A 17365-nucleotide genomic window follows, 5' to 3' on the forward strand; every position below is an offset into this window, starting at 1 on the left:
TTAACCAACTGAATCACCCAGGCGCCTCTTGAATACATTTTAATAAAAATTTCCCTATTCTAAATACATTTTAATGAAAACATTCTCTGTTCTTTCTAAAATGTTCTTTCAGTATTATCTAAGAATTGACTATGGATTTTGTAATCAGTAATGGATACAAAATCCTGTGTTTTCATTCTTAGTTCTGAAATGATGGGTAAAGAAATAGAAATAATGTACTATCCTTTGGATTGAGAGTGTCATGAAAGCAGGGACTCAGTTTTTGTTTTTTTTCCCAATGTTTATTTTTGAGAGAGACAGAGAGAGCATGCAAGCAAGCATGATTGGGGGAGGGGCAGAGAAACAGGGAGACACAGAATCCAAAGCAGGCTCCAGGCTCTGAGCTGTCAGCCCAGATCCCAACAGGGGGCTTGAACCCGCGAACCATGAGATCATGACCTGAGCTGAAGTCGGACACTTAACTGACTGAGCCACCCAGGCACACCAGGGACTCAGTTTTGATCATTTCTCTGCTCTGGCTTCCAGCACAGTGTCTGGTTCTGGGAAGGCATTTAATTTTTAATCAACACAGTGCTGCTGTAAGCCAAGCATGGTTCAAAATGCTTCCCAAAATATTAACTTATTTCACCCTCATGACCCTAAGAAGGAGAAACTGCTATCATACTTATGTCACAGATGAGGAAACTGAGTCACTGAGAGGACAAGCAACTTGCCTAAGGTCTTGGAGGGAGTAGCAGAGCTAGGATTCAAACCCAGACAGTCTGGCTCTGGTGTCCCTGTTCTCAGTCACTCTGTTCCGCTGCTTCTCATCAATGTTGGATGAGTGCATGATCATTGGATTAATCCATGAGGAATGCTTTTGTTAATTTAGGTAGTTAATTAATTTTATCATACAAATATTTGATAGCCTACAAAATATCCTACAAATATCCTATAAATATTTGCTTCCTATGTGTCTAGTATCCTGAAAGAAATTTTGGAGAAATGCAGAACTAAGAGTTTGTAAGTTTGCTAGAGAGGACACACACAATTAATATTACAGAGAGCATATTAAGTGTCATACCAGTAGCTTCCACATAGATGCTATAGGAATTCAGAAGAAAAAAAAAATATATCAGATACAGGGCCGTGTGGCAGACAGATCCTAGATGGCCCCATGATTCCTGCCCCTGCTGTTTACACCCTGTATAATTTCCTCCCCTTGAATGTGGGTAGCACCTATGACTTGCTTTTAGTTCATGAATATGGAAAAAAATAATAAAATAAAATAAATTAAGGATTTTTCAGATGTAATTAGGCCCTAAATCACTGATTTTGGGGTCAGGACTTGGGTGGCCCTAAGTCACTAAATTAAATGAAAGCCCTTAGAAGAGGAACTGGGCCCTCCTCCCTGAGCTGAGAGACTGTCTTGGAGGGCTTAAGTAGCCAGAGTGAAGAAACACATGACAAGGAACTGTGGGCAACCTCTAAGGCCCGAGTGTGGCCTCAAGACAACAGCTAGGAAAAAGCTGGGGCCCTCACTCATAAAGTTGCAAGAGAATTAATTCTGCTAACAACACCAATGAGCTTGAAAGTGGAGTTTTCCTCTGGGGCACCTGGGTGGCTCAGTTGGTTAAGTGTCCCACTCTTGGTTTCAGCTCAGGTTGTGATTTCGTGGTTTTGTGGGTTTGAGCCCCACATCGGGCTCTGGGCTGGCAGCACAGAGCTTGCTTGGGATTCTCTCTCTCTCTCCCTCTCTGTCCCTCCCCTACCCGTGCTGCCTCTGTCTCTCTCAGATACATAAAAAAAAAACTTAGAGAAGTCAAGCCTCCAGATGAGAACACAGCATGATGACATCTCACCTCCAGCCCTGTGAGAGTCTGACCAGAGGACTCAGTTAAGCTGTGATCAGATTCCTGAATCATGAAAACCATGAGATGATAAATGCATGTATTTTAAGCTGGTCAGTGTGGTCATTTGTTACCCAGCAATGGGTAACTAATAGGGACCACTTCCAGATTTAGTGGATATGGGGGAGAAAGTAGACATCGCTTTGTGCTTACTCTAATTCCAAGATTTTGTGATTACGGACAGGGAGAATGAAGCCGCTATTCATAGAAACTGGGCTGTCAGGAGTAGAAACCAGTCTGAGTGGGGATCAGGAAAAGATAAAGAAGACTTCAGTTTTGATGTTCATTTTAGGGGAAATACAAATGCCTAAAGCCATCTGGAATTTGGGAGTGGGGTTTAGGGGAGAACTCAGGGCTGACAGAAAAAACTCTAAGGGGAGGGACTTCAGAAAGGAGCAGAAGAGTGAGGATAGGTCTTGGGGAAGAGCCACTGATGGGCCTGGGAGAAGGAAAGCAGAACCAGACCCGAGAGCCAGTTGTGGTCATTAGAAAGAACTGTGATTGATTGGTTCTGTTGCGGAGGATATTCCTTTGCCTCCAAGTGTAATTATAATGCAATGGCTAGGAGACAGTCTATTTTACAGGTAGGAAAACGAAGGACCCGAAGGTTTAAATTATCTAGACCAATATCACACTAAAAGCAAGTGAAGTCTGGATTCTAACTCAGATATCACCCTAAAACCAGGGATCTTTCTACTGCGCATTTAATTCATCCTTATTTTCCAAAAGAGGGTAAAATGAGTAAATGGGGGCAAGGAAAAGGAAGAGTTCTCCAGGTGCGGAGAGGGGCGGAGAGAAGCCTAGGGCATCTTCACACCGCTGCTCAACTTGTCGCCAGCAGAGGTCGCTCGAACACAGACTCCCGGGGCCCACGTGCGCGCAGGCGCAAGCGCAGGCGCGCTCGACTCCGCTCACCCCGGCGCGCCGGGCCGGTGGGGGCGGGTCACGCAGAGCGCGCGGCCGGGAGCGACGCTGGCGGCTGCGGCGGCGGAGCTGCGGGCCGGGAGCCGGCGCGGGTCTCTTGTGTAAGCGAAGAGCCACGCAGTGCTGAGCCCGCCGCCCACCGTGGAGCCATGGAGATCGGCACCGAGATTAGCCGCAAGATCCGGGTGAGGCCCGCGTCGAGCGTGGACGGGAACCCGGGCCTCAGCGGGCAGGCGAGCGCGCGGTTGTCAGGAGTAACGGGGACTGTGGGCCCGGCCTGGACGCCGCGGCCTAGTCGCCGCCGGTGGCTCTGGTCGGGCCGTAGGGTCGGCGAACGGCTTCACCTCGGCCTGGGCCGCCTTGGGCCTGGGCGCAGAGGCGGCCCCGGAGAGAGCGGCGGGCGAGCGGGGCCGCGGCAGGAGAAAGCCGCCCGGAGCGGAAGGAGGCGTGTAGGGCCAGGCGGGAGGCCCGGGGACGGGGGAGGGAGAGGGGGAGGGGGGGAGGGGGAGGGGAGGAGTCGCGGGGACGGGGGAGGGGGCCCGGGAGCCTCCCCACCCCCACCTGGGCGCGGAGGGGCGGGAGGTGCACGCCGCAGCTGAGTTGCTTCTGCGTTAAGGAGCCCGGTGATTTTCCTCCTTGCTCACACGCACGCTTGTTTTTTTCCCTCCCCCTCAGAGTGCCATTAAGGGGAAATTGCAAGAATTAGGAGCTTATGTTGGTAAGTTTTTTTGTTGCTAGCCTAGTGGAATTTAGAGTTTGCTGCTAATTGAATTTTAGTGAATGCGTTTTTTTTCCCCCCACCGTACTTTTTGACTTTGGAGAGATCCCGTTTTACTTCCAAATCCGGTACTCCCTGGTTACTTCTTTTACTTACTGTCTTTTCTTGAAGGCTCTATATGCAACCTTGGTTTTTGTTTTTGTCCCCCCCCCCCAAAAAAAAAGTCCCATGGTGTTTTTAAAATTGTTTAGCTTCCTCTCTCTTGAGGCCCTGTCGTATTCTCCATAATGTTTATCTGATTCTTACTTTGTTTTTCCTATTTCCCTTAACTTTCTTTTTGACCTTCTGGTTTCAGAACCATTATTTTGCATATGAATGTTTTCTCACCTTTGCCTCTGTCATGGTTCAGTGAGTTTTATTTTCAGATGTTTCTTTTTTCCTGTCCCGTTTTGTCTTACCGCATACAGTAATGCGTTCTCTTTATTCGTTTATGACTTATAATTTGAGTGTTTGCTTTGGGTCAGGCAGTGTGTTTAACCGTTGTCTATGCATTAGGTCACGGCAATACCCAGGAGAACACTGAGAGGTAAGTGGTAATAACCCTCCCTGTACAAGCAAGGAAACAGGTTTTGAGTGCTTACTTGAGCAGTGCTTTATGGATTGAGACCTAGATCTCTGGCTCTAACGCTGGTGCCTCCTGTAAAAGTAATAACTACCATTTACAACAGTGGTTCTTAACGGTGTGAGAGATGGCAAGGGTTTTTGTGAAGTCAAAACTGTTTTCATAGTAATACTGATAGGGTACTCGCTCTTTTCACTGTGCTGACATTTGGATTGGGCAAATGCAATGGTCAGTTAAAGTGCTGGTACCTTACCCTAAATTGAGATCTCATACCAAACTCTTATGACCAATCATATTCACACCCTTCCGCTTGGAATTTTTTTTTTTTTTAAGCCAGTTTCATTTAAGGATATAATTAAGGAGGGGGGGGGGTTCCTGGATTGCTCAGTCGTTTTAAGTGTGGTACTCTTGATCTCGGCTCAGAGTCGTGAGTTTGAGTCCCGCATTGGGCTCTGTGCTGGGTGTGAAGCCTGCTTAAAATATGTATGTATACATATGTAATTAGTGAAGCAGTAAAAATCGTTTATAAACCCTAGCCCTTGACTACATCTATTTAATGTGTGGTCTGAGAAAGTAGGAATTACTCATAAAATACTTGTGCTGTATATTAAAGCAGGATGGATTGTCTAAATGGAAAGGATTTGTGTGATTGAGTTGAGAACTAAACCCAGCCACCTTTTTTATGGAACATCTTTTTTTTTTTTTTTTTTAATGTTTGTTTATTTTTGAGAGAGAGTGCATTGCATACATGAATCGGGGAAAAGCAGAGAGGGAGAGAGAATCCTAATAAGCAGGGGCTCTGAATGGTGAGATGATGATCTGAGCCAAAATGGAATCAGACGCTTAACCTAGCCACCCAGGCACCCCATGGGAACATCATTTTTATATTCTGACAAGCTAGATATATACACTTGGGTATTTGGCAGACATTTTCTTGAAAGTGAGCAAAGGAAAAAACTGAAACACTTTGTTGCCAGTGACAAAAGTTGAGCTTTCAAATGAAAATTAGAATTCTGAAAAATTTGTGTTTGCCTTCATGAACTTGAAAGCTTCCCATTACGTAAAAGAATTTCTGGAGCACCTGGGTGGCTCTCTTCCTGCTTGGGATTCTCTCTCTCTTCCTGCCTCCCTGCGTCTTCCCCGCTCGTCTGTGCACTCACTTTCTCTCAAACATTTAAGACAAAAGATTTTTAATGATATTAACAAATGATTCTTTTCTGTCTCATAATGAAATGTATCAGCATGTCAAGTGATTTGTATAGCTCAGTGAGCCAGTATTTTTTTTCTTTCTTTTTTTAATGTGTAATTTTTTAAAATGTGTATTTATTTTTGAGAGAGAGAGAGAGTGTGAGCAGGGTAGGGTCAGAGAAAAGGAGACACAGATTCCCAAGCAGCCTCCAGGCTCTGAGCTGTCAGCACAGAGCCCCATGAAGGGCTTGAACTCGCAGACAGGTAGATCAAGACCTGAGCGAAATCAAACGTTTAACCAACTGAGCCACCCAGGCGCCCTTAGCCACTATTCTTTCACATGACCAATGCGTGATGATACAGAATTACACAGGGGAAAAAAGATGCATTAAATATGGAGGATGGGGGCACCTGGGTGGCTCAGTCAGTGGGCATCTGACTTTAACTCAGGTCATGATCTCACAGTTAATGAGTTTGAACCCTGTGTTGGGGGCTCTGTACTGACAGCTGGCAGCTTCAGATTCTCTATTTCTGCCCCTTCCCCACTGTCTCTCAAAAATAAACATTAAAAAAAAAAAAGTGGAAGATGGATCAAGGGATTTTCATGTAATAAGTGTAAAAAGGTCGTTGATAGAGTTTTAGTTTCCATATTGCTGCTAACCTTTAAGAAAGTACCACTTGTTGAGTTTTGGTATAGTATCACAAAAGAATATCCACATTATCTGAAAAGGCTGTTAAAATACAGTTGAGCCTTGAACAATTGGGGGGTTAGTGTTCCTGGATACTCCCTCTCCCCCTCCCTACACACAGTCGAAAATACAACTTTTGACTCTCCGCAAATATAACTACTAGCCTAATGTTGATCAGAAGCCTTACTGGTAACATAAACAGTCCATTAACACATATTTTGTATGTTATATATATTGCTGTATTTTTACAATAAACTATAGGAAAAAAACATTACGAAAGTCATAAAGAGGAGAAAATACATTTTTGATGACTGTAGCAGAAACAATCCAGGTATAATTGGACCCAGGCAGTTCAAACTCATGTTGTTCAAGGGTCATCTATACTTTATTTTCTCACTGTGTATTTGTGAGGCCAGATTTTCTTCATGTTTTTCAATTAGAACAGCATAACATTTAAATGCAGAAGGAGAAACTAGGATCCAGCTGTCTTCTTAAAATCCATGTATTAAGGAGATTTATAAAAATACAACTTTTTTTGCATTTTTGTTTTGGAAAATGTAGGTTTTTAATAAAAATGTTGATTTACGTCATATAAATGGGTTTATTGACACGTGGTATGTTATTTTAAATGAATTAATACTTTTTTAAATTCTTAGTTTTTCTAGTCTGGTAATTACCAATAGATAACTCACATAAATAAAAGTTCTTTGGGGTCATCAATAATTTTAGGGGGCTTCTGTGTAGCTCAGTTGGTTGAGCATTCAACTTCGGCTCAGGTCACGATTTCACAGTTCATGAGTTCGAGCCCTGTGTCAGGCTCTGTGCTGACAGCCTGGAGCCTGCTTCATATTCTCTGTCTCTTTCTTGGTCTTTCCCCCTCCCCCACTTGTGCCCGTGCTCGCTCACTCTCTCTCTCTCTAAAAAATAAATAAACATTAAATTTTAAGGGGCACCTGGGTGGCTCAATCGGTTAAGCATCTGACTTCAGCTCAGGTCAAGATCTCCCAGTCTCTGAGTTCGAGCCCCACATCAGGTTCTGTGCTGACAGCTCAGAGCCTGGATTCTCCTTTGGATTCTGTGTCTCCCTCTCTCTCTACCCCTTCCCTGCTTGCTTGCTCGCTCTCTCTCAAAAATAGAGATTAAAAAATTTTTTTTTTTAAGAACGTAAAAGGGACCTGAGATCCAACAGTTTGAGAATTGCTAATTTAACACATGCTGGACACATTTTGTAAATTGTTGTCAAGGTTGTTAGAAGTCATTAACAGATAAGAGGAATTGAGGCTCAGAAGTGAAGATGAAGCTGAACCAGGATTCATTTTTTTCTTTTATTTGCTCAGCACTTAATGGATACACCAGCTATGTGTCAAGAACTTGTTTTGGTTCAAAAAGAAATCTACAGAAAACCTATGATGTGAACTTTATTAATTCTAGCACATGAAAGCACAAACATGTGTTCATTGAGTCTGAATTCAATCTTATTGATGATTCCTATCACTTAGCAAAAATCTCAAACCAAGGATTTTGAGCCTATTAAAACCTGGTTTATAAGCCTAATGTCCAATATAAAATGTAACTGTAGTAAAAGTATATATTTTATGATTTTCAGAATATTTTCATAGAGTTCCATTTGTTCCTGAAAATAGCGGGAATGGCAGGTAGTATTACTCCTTTTACAAATCAAGAAATGGAGTCTTGGGCTAAATAGAGCTAGCTGGTCAGTATCAGATTTAAGACCAAAGAACTCAGGTCTTCTGTGTCCTTAATGCTAAAAACAGGAGTCAGTCACTCCTGTATGGTCCTCTGGAACTCCACTGAAATTGCGGGGGGAGCTGGAGGGGGGCGGGGCTGGGTGGCTCAGTTGGTTAAGCGAAGGACTCAGGTCAGGTCATGATCTCATGGTTCATGAGTTTGAGCCCTGTGTGGGGCTCCGAGCTGACAGTTCAGAGCCTGGAGCCTGCCATTATTAATTTAGATTTACAGTTAACTACCTAATTGTATGTTTATATGTCGTCCTTCTGGAAAGGGTGACTTTCTAATCTCTTTTTTTGGTATTAGAAAGAGCCCTGGAAACTTCTAAGGTTATAGAAACAGTCCTTTAATAAATATTGAGTATCCTTTTTTAACGTGTTGGGTGGGATACAAAGGAGAACAAGTCTTTGTTAAGAATGATAACTGTTCATTTGTGTTTGTTTAAAATGGAGCATGTTAGTGGGATGGCAACTACAATTTGTAAGTCATTCACGTGTTATTTTCTTTATTTTTTACTTAAAAAAATTTATAGTTGACGATTTTATTCACATTGTAGAAGCCTGAGCTTAAACCTTCAAAACTCACTTTTCCCCCTATTGTATAGACTTCAAATAAATTTGAGAAATCAGAATTCTGTAAAAATATATCATGAACACATTAATTTTTCATTAGATTCTTCCTGTTTTGTAAACTGAGAAAACAGTGTATGAATTCTAGTGACTCTGTTGACATGTAATTGGTGTACATTAAACTGTGCATAGTTTAAGTGTACAACTTGGTATGTTTTGACAAATATACACGATAATCAGACTAATGAACGTATTCATCACTCCCAAAAGTTGCCTTGGGCTTCTTTGTATCTCTCCTTCCCACCTTTCTCTGCTTGGACCTGTACTGAAGCAACAACTGATCTCACATAGAATTTTATTTTATTTTATTTAAAATTTTTTTAAGTTTATCTTTATTTTTGAGACAGAGCATGAGCGGGGGAGGGGCAGAAAGAGAGGGAGACACAGAATCCAAGGCAGGCTCCAGGCTCTGAGCTGTGAGCACAGAGCCTGACATGGGGCTCTAACCCATGAACCATGAGATCATGACCTCAGCTGGACGCTCAACCAACTGATCCACACAGGTTAGTGTGGGTGGCTGGGTTAGAAGATGCAAACTGATAGTGACAGGAAAGCACATCTTCACCATTGACATTATGATGGAGAAGATCTGTGAAGGCTGACAAAGCATTCTAACTTCTTTGTTAACCTTACACTTCACATAAATAAGTTACCAGGCTTATTTACTGCAATTTCCAGAAAACAGTGGGAACTTTTTGATACTCTGCAAAGAAAATAAATGACTGGTTTTTTGTTCTCTCTTGTATCTCCTCACATCATATTGCATAATTTCATTAAATACTCAGATTTCTCCAACAAAACAAAAATGCAGCCTGTTGAATGGAAGAGGGTATCTGCAAATGATACATCTGATAAGGGATTCATATGCAAAATATGTAAAAAACTTACATATTTAATGTAAGTAAAATATGTAAAATATGTAAAAAAACTTACAATTCAACACCAAAAAAAAAAAATCCCTCAAAAACCAAATCCATTTTAAAAATGGACAGAGGGAGCGCCTGGGTGGCTTAGTTGGTTGAGCATCTGACTCTTGGTTTTGGCTCAGGTCATGATCTCTACGGCTCGTGAGTTCAAGCCTGGCTTCAGGCTCTACCAACAGCGCGGAGCCTGCTTGGGATTCTCGCTCTCTTCCTTTCTGCTCCTTCCCTGTTTGCTCTCTCTCTGTCAGAAGAAATACACTTGGAAAAATAAAAATAGACATTTTTCCAAAGAAGACCTGTAGATGGCCAGCAGACACATGAGAAGATAGTCAACATTACTAATCAGGGAAATGCGAATCAAAACCATAGCTATCACCTTATACCTGTCAAAATGGCTAGAATCAAAGAGACAAGAGCTTGGCAAGGATATAGAGAAAAAGGAACCCTTGTGTACTGTTGGTGGAAATACAATTTGGTGCAGCTACTGTGGAAAACAGTGTGGCAGCTCCTCAAAAAATTAAAAATAGAAATACCACATCCAGTAATTCTATTGGGTATTTACCCAAAGAATGGTATGAAAAGATACATGCACCTATATGTTATATTGCAGCATTATTTACAATAGCCAAGGTATGGAAGCCGCCTAAGTGCCCATTGATAGATGATGGGTAAAGAAGATGTAATACATATAAACATATACACGTGTATATATGTTTATAATGGAACATTACTCAGCCATAAAAAAGAATGAGGCCTTGCCATTTACAATGTGGATGAACCCAGAAGGTATTACGCTAAGTGAAATGAAGTCACACAGAGAAAGACAGATACCATATGATTTAGCTTACATGCAGAATCTAAAAAATAAAGCAGGGCGCCTGGCTGGCTCAGTTGGTAGAGGATGCAATTCTTGATCTCAGGGTTGTGAATATGAGCCCCATGTTGAGTGTGGAGATTACTTGAAATAAAATCTAAAAAACAAACTAAAAACAGACAACCCAGACTCTTAAATACAGAGAACAAATTGGTGGTTGCCGGAGGGGAGGTAGGTGAGGAATGGGTGAACTAGATTAAGGGGATTAACAGGGACAAATTTGTAGCTCTAAAATAAGTCACATAAACAAAAGGTACAGCATAGGGAGCATAGTATTGTAATAACATTGTATGGTGATGGATGGCGACTACACTTACCGTGGTGAGCATGGAGTAATGTATAGAATTGTCAAATTAGTATGTTATGCACCTGAAACTGATATAACGTATATTAATTATACTTCAATAAAATAAAACGCTGATGTTTTGATCCTCCTGTCCAGTATTGTAATTGAATTGAGAGGGAGCTTGGACATAAGCAGATTTTTTTAAAGCTCCCCAGCAGATTCTAACGTGAAATTAAATTTGAGAATCTCTCCTCTATAGCAGCTGCTTAGCTAGTGTTATCTGCATGTTATTATACTGGAAATTAGGAACAGTTTTCATTCTGTTCAGATTTGATTTTTCATAGCACTTGAGGTAACTGGTAAGGCAGAAGTGGCTAGTTTACTTTGACTATGAATAATTTTTTACCCCAGTGCACCTTATAAATACTACTTCTTCTAGGTCTGTCATGATGTGAAACAGAATAGCTTGCATAGCACATAGCCTCTGGATTTTCAGTTAACTCTCCCAATAATTGTAATGTTCAGGCAGGGTTGCCACCTAGTTTCCTAAAATTTCTTGGCAACATTTTTTTGTTGTTGTTAGTGTAAAATTTCAAGAGATTTAAATGTCCATTAATATAAAGTGAATAAATCAATTGTGTCTTCATACTACTAGAGCAGTAAAAAAAAATAATAATAATTAGATTTCTCTGTTTCCATTTGTAGATTGGGCTTTCTGAGTATGTTTGTACTCTTCTTGAACTGGATTTTTGGTATTTCTCCTTGAAACAAATGAAAGGTTTTTTGTTTGTTTTGGCCTAAGCGTATTTCTGAAATGAGCCTTTCTACCTACTTAAAAATAGGAATATTTTAAGTATTAAATCTGAAGGATTTTTTTTTTTTTTTTTGGTGGGGATTAGAGTTCTTGATAAATGGCTTTTGCTTCCTTATCTTCTTACTGTGGTGGTTTTGTTTTTCTTTTTGGTCCTAGACCTCACCTTCATAATCATTATGTAGGAGAGTGAGGATAAAACAGTGAAATTGAAATTATTTAAATTTAAGATTAAATTTTTTAAACCATCTAGAGTTTTTGGGTGGTTTTAGTTCATTTGATGTTGAGGTTTATTACCCTGAGATAATAGAAATCTGCCTTTACTGAGGATAAAGATGTTCTCTTGAGAAAGGAGTATAATTTTGAAGCTTAAATAAAACATAAAACATACAAAACTCTATTATTGAGGAATATCCATTTGCTTTTTGGAAGCTTTGCTGAAATTGATGAGCATTAATTAAAAAGATAAAAAGGAAATGAATACACTCAAGTTTGATACTGTAATTCAGAATACCTAGTTTTATAAGGATTTGTTAGTTATTTCTAATTTCCATCCTTACCAGTAATTGAAATACCTATGTAATGAAGAGGAAAAAAAAGCTATACTTTCTTGTCCAACATAATTCTAGTAGAGCTGAGATGTTAATTCTTAGAGCTATATTTATATTTTCAAGTACGTTAACTTTTTAGAAGTCAATGTTGAGGAAAACGTAAAAAAGTTTTTATATACTTTTCCTTTTAACTAGATGAAGAACTTCCTGATTACATTATGGTGATGGTGGCCAACAAGAAAAGTCAGGACCAAATGACAGAGGACCTGTCCCTGTTTCTAGGGAACAACACAATTCGATTCACCGTATGGTATGTTTCTGAATTTTTACCCCTTAGACCAAAGTTTGGCACAAATCAGAGTAGGTATTCTGTCTGAAAAGAGGTTCTTGACAGGAGAGGCAGATTCACTGTGGAGAGGCAGGTAGTGAGCCATGTATGAGAGCACAGCCTCTGGAGCCAGATTGCTGAGGTTGAATCCTGGATCTGCTTCTTACTTTGGTTTTTCCATTTGTAAAATGGGATTAATAAATTCCCTTTATAGAACATTGTAAGGATTAAATGAAATCATATATGTAAGGTACTTCTATCTGTGCCTGGCCCATAGGAAGTCCTTAGTCTGTGTTAACTGTAGGTTATTGTGTTTCTTTGTAAACCTTTGGATCTCTTATTCCTTTCCCTGAACCCAAACCAGTTACATATGTTTTGGGGGCCGGGTTGACTTCCTAAATTGCTTTCTCTAGTGAGTTAACCTTTAGGGGGCAAAGGTTTTGGACAAAATTTCAAATGAGTTTTAAAAGTTTGGAACCTTCTGAAGTTTGGGATTGTAAAAAGACAATTTTATGTTTAAATATAAATTCATGTTATTATTTTCAGTGTCCTTTTTCAAACCAACAGAGGCCTTTCAGTTGAAAATATGGAGAAAAAGCATAAGATTCATTTAAGAAGGCAGGCCAGGCTCTGGTACCATGTTTGAGGTAGAGTGAGGGTAGGGGGAGGTAATGATGTGGCTGAGAATAGATCAGGAAGTACTCTGAAAAGGCCCTCACTCTGGGAACCACCAATTACAGAACAAGTTGATAATGGAGCAAAAGTTGAGCTAGTAGAGTGGCCTGCTTACTTTTTATGGCAGGAGACTGGGAGAGGTTAATAGGCGCTAAAGAGGGATATGAAACTGGTTAACTTCTACTTCTTGCTTTTAAACCAGAGTTTATCTTGAAGGTATTTTTGCCTCAGTGGGCTACTATATGCTTTATCAGTCTTGTGAAGTTTTCTTGAAATTGCAAATAGAATTCTCTGATTATATTACATAGTTTTGAAGAACATTCAGTACACTGGTTGATCCTCAGATGTTTTGGAACATCCACTACCGTAACGTGGGTGATCTAACCCACTTGTTACATTTAATCCCTAGAATTAAAAAAAAAAAAAAAAAAAAAAAAAAGACTGTGGAACTTTTGACTGGGGAAACTATGATTTTTTTTTTTTTTTTTTAAATCTACAGTCCAGGTATTTGTTTTCTTTCATATACATGTTTTATGACTTGATTTTTTGATTCATCCTTGGTATCACTTTGGGTTGGAGTCCCACTAGTATAATATGGGAGATTGACTCAGTAGATCCTTCTTAATTAACTTGATGGAATGCTTGAGACAAATTTCTTACATAAAGGACTACATGAATTTGAATTTAAAATCATATTAATTCACCTTTCTCATCTTGCCATAAATTTAGTTCCTTAACACATACTGATACAAGTTACGATGTCACTGTCTTGGCAGTTTATTTTCTTAAGTTAAATGTTCATTCACCAGCTTGAAACGGACTATTCTGCAATAATTGTGTCCAAGGGGACAGTGGCATGTGACTGGGTTCTGGTTGAAACATTATTAATGAGATATTTCTGGTGTTTTCATGAAGCCTCCTGAAAGGATTGTAAGGCACATTTGCCTTGTACATAACTACTAAAACAGGTTATATTATAAACAAGGTTGTAGTCTATTCTTGTTTATGTGACTAGTTTTGTAAGTAATAGTTACAATGAAGTGATATATTTTAAGATTATTTTGAAGTTTTTTCAACTCTTGGAATTAAGTTGTCCCAAAAACCATATTAATAGATAAAACAAACTGCTTAAATGATTGTAATAATAAGCTGTATTACATACTTGTGTGTTTTATCTTCTTTTACCCTAAGGTACATTGAGTCTTTAATTTTAGTACTGTTTATCTATTAAATACCATTTAGTACCATTATATCTGAAGGTAAATTCTATAATGTCATCAAATTTCAAGTGACAATTGAGAAAATCTTTCTTGATTAAAGGAAGCTTTAAAATATATTTTTTTTCTTTCAGGCTTCACGGTGTATTAGATAAACTTCGCTCTGTTACAACTGGTAAGATTCATTAAAATTCAGGGTTTTTGGAATTTACTATAGCATTTTCTTTCTAAAGCCATGTATATTGCTTTGGGAAAAATTCCATAAATTTGAAAATAGTGGTTCACTTGAACTTTCTTAGGAAGCCTATGAATTATGAATTCAAGAGCAATAAATTTAACATAATTTAAAGATAATTTAAACGATGGAAGAGAGGGGCGCCTGGATGGCTTAGTCGGTTAAATTCCCCACTCTTGATTTTGGCTTGGGTCATGATCTCATGGTTCATGAGTTTGAGCCCTGTGTCAGGCTCTGTGCTGCCAGCACAGAGCCTATTTGGGAGTTTCTGTCTGTCTCTCAAAAATAAACAAACTTAAATAAAGGAAGGGAAACTATGCAATTTATGTTAAGGAAGTAATTGTACATGTGTGCAGTGATTTAGCTTCAAGGATATTTTAGTATTTTATAATGGAAAATTCCTTAAAAGTTTAGTAATAGCAAATCGAAATAATTATATTACTATGTATGGAATAACATTCAGCCATTAAAAATGTTGTGGAAGAACACGTATTGCTTTTAAATTGGTGATGAAGACGGGGAAGGTTCAAAGTAATAAATAACAGCTTAAAAGGACCATGTGATTTTCTTTTCAGATCCCTCCAGTCTCAAGTCTTCTGATACCAACATCTTTGATAATAACGTGTCTTCAAACAAGAGCAGTTTCGGTCGGGGAGACGAGAGAAGGCATGAAGCTGCAGTGCCACCCCTCGCAGTTGCTAGCACAAGACCTGAGAAAAGAGATTCCAGGGTTTCTACTAGTTCACAGGAGCAGAAAACCACTCATGTTAGGTGAGAATCCTCTGTAGACCTTCTGTGGGTAGGTAGGTGTGTGTATGTGACATTTACATTGGTTTTCATATCTTTAAATTTCTGTTTTCAGAAAGTTTTGGAAATACGGAGGTGGTCATGAGCAATTTTTTTGAATAAAATAATAAAATCCAAAGTATGATTATCTTTTACCTCAAATGTAGTAAATCAAAGTTTTAAAATAGAATGCAATTTTAGAGTAGTTTTTAATGGAATTTGTAAAGGGAGTGTCTACCTTGTTTCATTAAAATTTAAATATTCTTTGAAGATTTAAAGATACTGCTCTAATTTGGATATAATTCTTTGTGTGTTTCTTAAAAAAATAGACAGACTTATGATGATGGAGCTGCAACCCGATTAATGTCAACTGTGAAGCCTCTGAGGGAGCCAGCACCCTCTGAAGATGTGATTGATATTAAGCCAGAACCAGATGATCTCATTGATGAAGACCTCAATTTTGTGCAGGAGAATCCCTTATCTCAGAAAAAACCGACAGTGACACTTACGTATGGTTCTTCTCGCCCTTCTATTGAAATTTATCGACCACCTGCAAGTCGAAATGCAGATAGTGGTGCTCATTTAAACAGGTTGCAATTTCAGCAGCAACAAAACAATATTCATGCTGCCAAGCAACCTGATTTACAGAACAGCCGGGTATATGAAACAGGACGTTTGTGTGAACAGGAAGTGCTTAACAGCTTAGAAGAGACTTATAGTCCCTTCTTCAGAAACAACTCAGAAAAAATGAGTATTGAGGTTTGTATATATTTTATTTTATTTTATTATTATTATTTTTTTAGTAGGCCACACACCTAACATGTGGCTTGAACTCAGTGACCCTGAGATCGAATCACATGTTCTACCAACTGAGTCAGCCAGGCATCCCTGTATATACTTCTAAATTCTGGCTTGTTAGGCTGAAAATTAGCAGTTCTTAATATTAAATATGTGTGGAATAGCTACACACGTATTGCAAGTTTACTTTAAACTGATATATCTGCTACTGAACATACTACATTAGATTTTCCTCTTCACAACTGGCTTCTACAGATATTTTACATCTTATTTATTTTTCTGGGATGCCAGCATTTGAGATAACCTTTTTTCCCCCCATTTGAGATACCTTTAACCTTACCTTATAGTTTTGGTAGAATTTTAGGTCAATTTTATTAGATTTTCCACAGCAATTACTAGTAAACAAGTAATTTCATTTTATTAGTTTTTTTGGCAGTGTTACATGCTGCTGTTTATAAGTGATTGTAAAGCACTAGTTTTAGCTGAAGATTGGCTACTAGGGATATTTATATTTTTATAAGAAACCAGGAAATAGCCTGTGAATTCTAAATGTGATTGGCTTTTTCTTGAAAAGGAAGAAATACTGTGGTAGATCTTTGTTATTTTCTGAGACTAGGTAAGCGTAAATTTATCTGATTGCAGGAAGAAAACTTTCGGAAGAGAAAGTTGCCTGTGGTAAGTTCAGTTGTTAAAGTAAAAAAATTCAATCATGATGGAGAAGAGGAGGAGGAAGATGATGATTGTGGGTCTCGTACAGGAAGCATCTCCAGCAGTGTGTCAGTGCCAGCAAAGCCTGAAAGGAGGTACCCTGAACATTGTCTGTAAATCTTTAGTTGGCTGATGGAGCTCCTGGGTTTATTAGAGATCATGAAAATAAAAATTTAATGACGTAAGATTTTTCCATTGGTTTTTGAGAAACATTAATCAGAGAAATTGCTTAAAATTGGAGAAGATTGCAGAGAATGCTAAAAACTGTAATATAGTGGGGAGGAGGGGTGATCCAGATTCATTATTTAAAAAGTTAAAACTTTCCCATCTAGTTGGCATTTCCTAAGAACTATTGCTAGTCTGTTTCAAACCTAAGAAAAGGCTATAGTAAAGGCCTAATGGATGGCTAGCATGCGAAGAGCTGAAATCTAAAAATTAATCAAAATACCTTTAACTTTTTTAGACCTTCACTTCCACCTTCTAAACAAGCTAACAAGAATCTAATTTTGAAGGCTATATCTGAAGCTCAAGAATCTGTAACAAAAACAACTAACTATTCTACAGGTAATTTAAGTGTATTACATTTACATTAAGTTAGTTTTCTGTACCTCTTGAGGAAGCTAGAATTGATTGCTCCCCAAGTTGTGATATAATAAAGACACTTGCCACATGCCACCCCCATGTTTATAGCAGCATTATCAACAACAGCCAAAGTATGGAAAGAGCCCAAATGCCCATTGATGGATGAATGGTTAAAGAAGATGT

General features: G+C 39.1%; 1 protein-coding gene across 5 annotated transcripts in view; it reads left to right on the forward strand.

Annotated features, from left to right (window-relative positions):
* Positions 1–2806: 2806 nt before the first annotated feature.
* Positions 2807–17365, forward strand: part of ZC3H14 (zinc finger CCCH-type containing 14) — a 47146-nt gene continuing 32587 nt past the window's right edge. For 2 of the 5 annotated variants that reach the window (XM_047861750.1, XM_047861753.1), the window contains exons 1-8: positions 2807–2998; positions 3489–3531; positions 12049–12163; positions 14208–14248; positions 14884–15079; positions 15424–15853; positions 16535–16695; positions 17064–17164. In XM_047861750.1, the coding sequence (XP_047717706.1) occupies positions 2963–2998; positions 3489–3531; positions 12049–12163; positions 14208–14248; positions 14884–15079; positions 15424–15853; positions 16535–16695; positions 17064–17164 (1123 nt within the window). In that variant the 5' untranslated portion in view covers positions 2807–2962. The remainder of the gene's footprint in view (positions 2999–3488; positions 3532–12048; positions 12164–14207; positions 14249–14883; positions 15080–15423; positions 15854–16534; positions 16696–17063; positions 17165–17365) is intronic. The other 3 variants (XM_047861749.1, XM_047861752.1, XM_047861751.1) reach the window with 2 other exon arrangements.

Source organism: Prionailurus viverrinus, chromosome B3 (assembly GCF_022837055.1).
Source record: "Prionailurus viverrinus isolate Anna chromosome B3, UM_Priviv_1.0, whole genome shotgun sequence".
In the NCBI taxonomy this organism is placed as follows: Eukaryota; Metazoa; Chordata; class Mammalia; order Carnivora; family Felidae; genus Prionailurus; species Prionailurus viverrinus.